Here is a 9,278-nt window from a genome sequence, read left to right as displayed (position 1 = left end):
AAAACAGACCCTGCTAACTATTTCCTTTGTTTTCATGCTGTGTACAGGTTTTAAATTTCCATACGACTTGAGCTGCTCAGTAACCTATACAAATAAATTAGCAGCTCAGAATGAAGGGGCTGCTCAGTAACCTTTGCAAATAAATTAGCAGCTCAGAATGAAGAAGCCAAGCCAGTCATCCACTCCCATGTAGTTTAAGTGCTTTTATCTCCAAGTAGAAACTTCATCAGAATAAAGCTACTATCACCCAACAGATCCTAATATACATACATTAATTGTCTAACTGCACCATAAACCTCTTAAAGAGAAATAAATTTGTAACCCATCCTTGTTATAAAAAATATGGACTAGAAAATTTTAAACAGGAAAAAACATAGCTACATGTTCATATCTCTGTAGGATCATACAAATACATGACAGGTTACTCACATTAAAATGCCTCGATCAAAGACTAAAAACATGTCATGTTTTACATAAATTCCGCTTTTAACCTTAAAATTGAGCTTACAGAAATTGCGCTGTTTAATCCAGGGTATTCAGAGGCATTACCCCCTTATTTGCCACCTAAGCTCTTTTAGTTCCAAATAAAGTGGACCTCCTCTCTGTTTTTATAGCTAGCTTTCGAGGATTTGATGAGGGATCTCGACTTTTTGTTGAGGCTGATAAGGAAGTTTTTCTAGTCTTGGGACTTCACCTTATTCCGCATCAGTTTCCTCCTCCTCTTGTAGAGTTTATGGCAGGGGACCACCAGATTGGCTTAGTATTTTTGGAGGAGAGCGTCTTGGTTCTATTGGGTATGGCGAGATCCATGCGTTTCTGTACGTGTTCGTACAGTGCATTAGTGTATGATTCGGTGGCCATGCAACTATTCTCCATTTACATGGGTGCCATGAAGTTAGCCATCTCTGTTTTTAGGAGCTCAGTTAGCTTTGGATAAGTTTTTCATGGTGGTTACCTGGGGGGGGGGGGTGGATTTCCAAGGTGATTAGTTTGTGGTGGCTGCTCTTACTTTCCTTTAGTGCCTCTTGAATTGCCATAGACTGGGAGCTACAGGCGAGGACAGGTGTATTGTGGGAGAATGGAAGCTCTTGACTAGGAGACTATCTGGATCGGCTGCAAGGCTTATTTCCCATTCTCTGAAGTGAGCAGACTAGGGATAACTAAGCTCCAACGTTATGGTAAGTGCATAACTTCATGCTAATATCTCTAATTTTAGGTCTGTCATTAGTGACTTTATCTATTCACTTTTAAAAGAGGTTGGTTTGCACTATTTTAAATGTTGTGATGAAGTCCTTGAATATGTCTTGTGGATGAAAGCGCTTTACATTTCTTTATGGATTAAAGAGTTTTGTTTTTCAACCGTGGTGTGGCTTATGGTGGACTTTATCACCCTGGGACACCTTTGATTTTACTCTGTTGTATATTTGTTGCAGCTGCATTCTGCAGTGTACCAAACTTTACTGTATATGTACTTGGAATCCATAGGATGCATATAGTCTGTGCACGAACCTTCCAACAGTGTATACGTATCCAGTACATAAAGGCCTAATTAGCCAATCGCAAAGTTGTACTGCAGAGACAGTGGTGGAATTATTGAAAAGGCTACCCAAGTGGATGATTAACTCTTACAAGAAGTAATTGAACATGTACATGTACAGAAGTTTTGGAGGACAGGACAGATTGGAAATAGACATTTGCTAGCTGTAAAGTACAAGCACACAGTCTTCTGGCAGGTGGTATCTGTGAATGTATAGCCAGGGATACAAACTCCTTCAAGATAGTTTTGATGTAATGTTGAGGTAGTAGTTTTGAGGGAAGCTGTTGAAATTAATTAAAATTGCTTAATTTCTTTATCCATATCTTCTATTCTGATTCCCAGGTATCGATGATGTAAGGCGGTTAAAACCTGGCTACTTGGAGGCAACAGTAGATTGGTTTAGACGGTACAAGGTGCCTGATGGAAAGCCAGAAAACCAGTTTGCTTTTGGTGGAGACTTCAAAGATAAGGTAAGCTTGCTTAGGCACATTTTTCAGTTTTCCTTAGTCCATACTGCTGCTCCTGTCCCACATAATCTGTTTTCCCAGGTGGCAGCAGCAAACATGAATGCTGTTTCAGATGGAGTCCATTCTCACATAAGATGTGAGAAACTTCAGTGTTCTGGAATGCTGAAGTTAATCAGTCCTACTGCTGCTGTAACCTTTGGGTTATATATGGACTGTGTCCTGCCTAGGACACAACTGGCCAGCTTTCAAAAGCTCTGGTTCTTTCCCTCCACCTTCACTTCTTTGATTGGTTAGTACTGTAGAGAGGAAATAAGCAGTCTGACAATTTCTTCAGTACTTCTTTGCTGCCTAATGAAGTAGCATTTGGTCTTCAGCTTTTTTTCTGGCAGGTAAGTTTGTGGGAAATCCTTCCACACAAAGTATTGCCATTGTAAGCTGTTTTTAAACAAGGCTTTTGGTGGCATTTCCCTTTAAGAAACCTGGTGCCCTTTCCCCCCCGGTGTCAGACGTTTAATGTCAAGGTATGCTACTTTTGGCTCCAAGCCCTTTTGGGGGTTATTTTGTGAGAAAATGTACTGCTTACTCTCTAATTTTATTGAAAGCTTAGTGTCAGGAAGCATTTATGCAAGCAGTAACTATTATTGGGTATGTTTTTATTACTTGTATATACTGAAGCAACACTCCTACCGTTTTTTTCTTACTGAATTTTTTTTTCCAACAGGACATTAGTGTGCTGCTTTTACATTACTGGGGGGACTGTATTGAGAACTTGTTCCAGCAAAGTGTACAGCCTTTGAGACCTCATCTTCTGTCACAGCATGGATACTTATCCCACTCATCTTGCTGTACCTAAAAAAAAAAAAAAAAAAAAAAAAAAAGCCATCAGAGCCCTTCCCGACTGCACAGATCCAGTTGTCACCCCAGCCAGTAGTAGGTGAGTTTGCAATGCTCTTTGACCGCACACTTGCGCTTCATGCTTCCTTTGGTGTAGTCCTTTCAGCCACCACAAAACAAGGGTCAACCACTTATGCTTCGGCTGTCCCATTGTCTGATCTGGGCATTGGAGAGCCCTCTCTTGTCAGGAGACACTCTGGGAGATGTTGCTTGATTTAGCTGGGGAAAGTCTCCTAGACAGGGCAGAAGTGCTTTCTCAGAGTCTTCAACCAAACCTACCGATTAGCACCCATCCCCAACTTAAGAAAAGCCCGCACCTATCTCCAGGCTGCCTTGCATTCAGGGATCCCTACCTCTACCACCTTTCTCATGGATTCACTGGTGAGTCCTAGTAAGAGTTGGTGCAACAGGAAGCATCTGGATTCCATGGAGGAATCCCTGACTGAGGATACTGACCTCTAGGAAGAAGGTTCCCTAAGGTGTACCTCATCCCACCACTATAAAAACTTCTCTTTTTTGATGATTTATGGAGCTCTTCTGTCAACATGGGGTTTGGACTACTAAATCACCTACTCTGAAGAGTCCTTTTTGGAGGCTTTTGTTGTGATCCCTTCTTTGGATACTGTTACTGACCTGGTGTCCCAGCAGGCTTGGTGGGAACTGGATACATTGGAATTTATCCCAATAAATGTGAAATCTTCCTCTCCTAAGCACTCACAGCATGGGTGTAAGTGTCCTGCTGTTGCCAGGATACTTTGGAGAGAGTTCTTTGGTCCATTCACCAAACGGGATGTCTTGAGGTGTTGGATTGCTTAGGAAGTGTGCCTATGCATCGGCACCTTTTTTGCTGAGAGCATTAAACTACTTGACTCATTTGTCAAGGATTTAGTGCAGTTGCACCAGAGGCAGTCTCTGAAGTGTCAAGGGTTGAAGATGCAGTAGGCTGCAGAGAGACTAAAGACTCTGGAGGTAGTTGTCAGCCTTGTAGTTTAAAATGTCTATGCACATGCTTTTCAATGTGACTGATAGCTTGTCTTCAGCAGCTGACATCCGCTTTGGCATGCACTTGGCATTCTTGGATGAGATTGTGTAATTTTTCAGACTGCTTTAAGGTGTTTATCAACACCACTTGGTTCCTCTCTTTGGTCCAAAGATCAGACTCTCTTTTCAGAAGCGAACAAGAATGGAAAATTCTCTGCTGTCAGAGTGCAGTTTACCACTCCTCAATAGACCCTCTCCACCAACCAGAATGGGGGCAAGCACCCATCTCTGGAAACCTCGGCAGCCTTTTTTCAAGAGGCTCCAGTAGAAAGTTCCCCTTGTGGTGTGGGCCCATAGTGGATGAAGTTCCTGCTACAGAGGTGGTCCGCATAACAAAGGCTTCAGCAGAGCTTTTTCTGGGAGGCCCTTTCAGTGTACCTGAAGACTTGCCCAGCTGTCCTGTTCAGGCAGTCCAGGGTCACTTGGCTCTCCACCTAAACTTTTTAATCATCACCTCTCCATGGGTGTCTCCTATCCAGAGCCTATGCAGTTCCGTTTTTTTTGCCAATAGAAAATGCTTAAACGTCTGGACGTTCATCTCATCAGAGAAGAGCTGTTGAGATTCAGAAGCTGCTAGCAAATCTTCCAAGCGGTCCCACCAGACCAGCAGGTCTCTTGAAATTTAATTTCTGCAAAAATTTGACCGTTTTCTGCTACATTTCCTCCTAAAGTTAGTGCCTGTCTGAATTCCATTGTCTCCAAACTCTCTAGTATCAAAACATAGCAGAGTGTGTATGATTGTGCACATACCATGTCCAGGGCAACTGCTTACTCCTACAGTGTTGAAATGTGTTTGGGTACAGAAACTGATTTTTTTTTTTTTTTTTTTTTTCCTAATGAGGTGTAGTCTGAAATGTCTATTTCTTTAGATAAGGAGATTTTGTTTGGCTTTTCTGCAACCAGAGTCCTCTGTTTGATAAGGAGAGAAATTTTAATACAGGGCATTTTATTAGATTTTCAGGCCTGTCTTGCACACCACCTAAGTCTTCTGTTCTAAGAAAGGGAATAAACAATCCCCACCTTCTCCAACTAAATAGGGAACCAAAAAGATGGTGAGAATGGAGCAAGAAATGAGAATCTTACTAAAATAGTACAGCCTAATACTTCAAAATGACTGTCAGCGGTCTTCCCCTCCCCACCCCTCCTGCTCCTCTCAAAAAATCTGCCCTAGAAACTGGCTCTGTACAGTCCTATTGGGCAACAGATTTACATATTCATGGGTGTTAGAAGTGGTTCAGGAGGGATAGAGTTGGTACTGGGTACAGATACCTACTTTAAGGGGAATTCGTCCCCAGCAGTTTATTCAAGTTCCCCATTTACTCACCCTCTGAATCGTTAAATCAAAGGGGCAAAGACTTCTTTTCCAGAATGTTTTTGGTACATGGAAAGTCTCTTGGAGACCAGTTGTAGCTATTAACTTTGTAAATCTCTGAAGTTCCAAAAATCGACACGATGACCCTTCAGAATCTTGATCCAAGGGTGTTTTGTTTTTGGTTTTGTTTTGTTTTGTTTTGTTTTGTTTTGTTTTGTTTTGTTTTGTTTTGTTTTGTTTTGTTTTGTTTTGTTTTGTTTTGTTTTGTTTTGTTTTGTTTTGTTTTGTCTAAAAGATGCACATGATCATAGTGTCTAGCTCCACCCATAGCTCATTGAAGACTGAATGGCGTTCACATGTGTCTTACTCTACAAAGATGAGTAAATGCATTTTTGATCTTTCAAGTGCCATTACAATGGATTTCTTCCCTTTTGACTAATCTGGATCTCCAGATGAATGTTCAGAAGTCCTTGACCATATCACACAATTGTTTTCTGGGCCATCTTACAGATGTCTCTCGACAAAAGTTTAAGTAGGAGAAGGTGGGTTTTTATCTAGAAATTGGAGCTACAGTCAATCTCTGACTTCTGCCAGAGAGTATCTGGATTCTGGGGCTCATAGCCACCGATTCTCATGATTCCCTCTCCAGGTTAAACGGGAGAAAGGTTCAGTGGTTTCTTAAACCCACATGGACCCAGTATTTGTGTCTCTTGGAATTTCATATTACATTTTGGTGCTTTATCAAAAAGGGGGTGGAAACTTAACAATAAAGGCAAATCGGGTCTCGCCTTTTCTCCTTGCTGTAAACCATTCTGTTAAGTTCAGATGCCTCGGAGCCTCATTTTGCTGGGGGTGGCTTCTATGGCAAAGGTACTTGGCCCGTGGAACTTTATTTTATTTATTTATTTTTTTACAGCCCTCCCCCAAAAGTACAGTAGTGTCTGAGATGAGGGCTATGATCCATGTCCTAAAATATCTTCATATATGGTCACCTGGACCTCCGGTGATTGACAAGACCACAGTAATGTATATAAACAAGCAAGGGGGCACCAGCTTGTACCCCCTGTGCAAGCTGGCTGTGATGGCTTGGGAGGTGGTTCTTCAGTACACTCAACCCTCCCAAGCATCTTGCATTCCATCAGAGCAAAACAGGGACTGAAAAACTGAACAGGACCAGAAGTCTCACAAATGAAACTTGATAAGAGGGTCTGTTAGGACTTAATCCATTTGTGGGGAACACCTCAACTTTATCCATTTGCATCTATTCAAAACAGACGATTGTGCAAATTCTGCTCCAGGACTCCTTAAAAACAAGACTGGAAAACAGATGCCTTCTTTCCCATGATCGGGCATAAAGAAACATTCCATTCTTTTGATATCTAAGGTAATTGAGTATTCAGAGGACTCTAATCGTGGTGAACTTTTTTCTCCTTGGCAACATTTGTGCTCCCTTTTTATGGAATTGACCTAAGCAATATTAGTTTTCCATTATGGAATTGGCCATTGGCAATTGATCACAATTTTATTCACAAACTGGGCTTGTCTGAGACTGGGGTATGTCAAAATCCCCCTGTCATTTTCTTCGACTGATTGCCAGGAATTTTCATTTCTGGTTCTTTTTATGCAACTCTTTCCTGAGGATGGAGGACTAAGGCAAGAACACTTGCTACTAGGAAGTCCTACATTGGCAAGTGAAAGTGTTTTTAGTTTGTGGCTAAACAATCAGCGTCCCATGAGATTGTTCCACTAGTACTTAAATGTTTGCTAGTTACCCTCTGGCCTTTCTTGTTCCTCTAGCAAGGTACATCTTTCAACAATTTAGGGTGTCTGCTCATGGGTCTTCCACATTCCTCTATGCTGTTAATAAAAAAAAAAAAAATTTCTGAAGGAAGTTTTACATCCGAGACCACATTGTAAACTGGTTGTTCTTCCTTGGGAATCTTAACTTTGTGCTGGAAGAGTTGTCTGCCTTCATTTGAACCTAGTCATCGACCATACTTGAGGCTTGTTTCATGGAAAACTGTCCTAGATACTCAAGAGTATTTGAGTTGCAAACCTCCATGGTTTGTGAACTGATTTTTTTCAGTATTGCTGGGGGCTGGGGTCTCCTTAAGAACAAATCTGTCATTCATGCCCAGAATGGTTTCAGAATTTGATATGATTCAAAGTAATCTCCCAATGTTCTGTCCAGATCCACATAACCATGGGGGAAGGACTCTGTACTCTACACATGCATAGGCAGCTTTTGGTACTGTCTTTACAGAACTAAGTTGTTGAGAAAAGCAGATAAGTTACTACTTATGAAGGGACAAATAAAGGACAATGCACATCAGAACGACTGCAGATAGTTGGTTGTCTAGACTATTACTTTTCTTTTTTCCAACCATGTTAATTCAGTTTCAAGCAGTAGAAGGGCTTATTCTACTAGAGCCTTGACTTTGATGGCATTTTGGAAAGTGGTTCAGTCTCAAAGGCATTACAAACCGTTTTGCAGATCCAGGACAAGCTTTTAGTAGGACCATTCTTCGGTGCTTCTGGATCCATATTCCTCCTCCCAGGTTGGATAATCTTTTTTAATGTAACCCATATAGCCTAAAGGCTGCTGTGGTAGTTGAAATGAACATTATACATTTGTTTAAGCTCCAGTAGATAAACAAATTCCTTACTGTTTCAGTAGCCACACCCGTCCATCTTCCTACGTCTTATCTAGTTGTTTGAAATATAAAGTTCTGTTACGTTTTAGTTTTTCAGGATGAGTACACTGCATTACTTTTTGGCAAGAAATTCATGTCTTCCTGATTTCCCTCCCCACTGCCCTCCAATCAGCATTCTGAGTGCAGGTGTGGAAGGGTGCCAGAGCTTTTGAAAGTTGGCAGGTGGTTTGTGTACTTGGCAGGATATAACCCATATAGCCTAATGGCTGCTACAGCAATGTAGAATACAAATGTACTGTTTATGGGTAAGTGCAGCTTGTACTACAGTATCAGAAAAAGTAGTTTACTTTCAGTTTCTCATCCTGGTATTGAAATAAGTTCATAGGTGGCCACTAACTACTTGGAGCTTGTATTTATTTGTAACTGTGCAAAACATGAACGTGTCAGTTAAATTAGAATGAAATTGCCTGCCTGTCCCGCCCACATGCCCTTGGTAGCACTGATCAGTTTTCTCCAGTGGTGTCTGTATGCTTGGATGCTGGCAGTCTACATTTGAAAATCCAGGGAACTGGTTTTCCCCTTTTATAAAGAAAAGGTTTCCATCTAATAGCTTCTTTGTATTCTGTGCTGAAGAGCACTGCATCAAAATCAAGTTGTATTAACAAAGTGCAGTTGTGTAAAATCTTACCATAACTGTAGATATCCTTGCTTTCACCGCTGCAGTTTTCATTACAAGTAGGAGATTCCCTGCCGTGAAGCCCACCGTCAGGCCAGATTACCAAAGTCTACCGTTGTTTTAATGTACGATGAACATCATCAACACACCCCTTGAATAGCGTAGGGCATAAAAGGTATCGTTCAGGCGTACCATCCTCAGAACTGATTGCCCCAGTAGGACCAGCAGTCCAAGGAAAGAAGCTCGCTGTTGAGACATGGGAGAAGAACAGCTGGAAAGTCTAAAGGGTGTGCATGATGAAGCCACACTAACATCTCAAACCACTGGAAATTCCTCATGGAGTTTGGCCAGAGGGAACATTGGAATGGTGGAAGCCATGAACCCCATAGCTCTCAAAATCCCTGGCTATAATGGAGGCCAGGGGAAGAAGAGTTTGAAAGATAGAAATGCGAGTTAAGGCCTTAGGAGAGGGCGGGGATGCCAGCATTGACAGTTCTGCAACCCAGAAAGACCTGATCCTGAGGAGTACGGGAAGACTTTTTGAAGTTTATCGTGAACCCCAGGCCATGAAGAAAAGAAATAGTAAAATGATTTTGCAAAAGGACCTCTGGAGAGGATGCCTGAATCAGCAAGTTTTCCAAATAAAGAAAGATTTGGATCCCTGGATTCCTGCAAAAACCAATCACAGGAGCGAGGC

The 9,278-nt window shown here is 41.6% G+C and overlaps 1 protein-coding gene across 1 annotated transcript in view; it reads left to right on the top strand.

Moving 5' to 3' along the window:
• Positions 1–9,278, top strand: part of PPA1 (inorganic pyrophosphatase 1) — a 316,559-nt gene that overhangs the window by 103,618 nt on the left and 203,663 nt on the right. The window contains exon 7 of the mRNA XM_044056626.1: positions 1,880–2,007. Within this exon, the coding sequence (XP_043912561.1) occupies positions 1,880–2,007 (128 nt within the window). The remainder of the gene's footprint in view (positions 1–1,879; positions 2,008–9,278) is intronic.

Source organism: Protopterus annectens, chromosome 14.part0 (assembly GCF_019279795.1).
Source record: "Protopterus annectens isolate FY-2018-M chromosome 14.part0, PAN1.0, whole genome shotgun sequence".
NCBI classification, from domain to species: Eukaryota; Metazoa; Chordata; order Ceratodontiformes; family Protopteridae; genus Protopterus; species Protopterus annectens.
The sequence above is the reverse complement of the archived record's forward strand: the minus strand, read 5'-3'. Positions and strand labels throughout refer to the sequence as shown.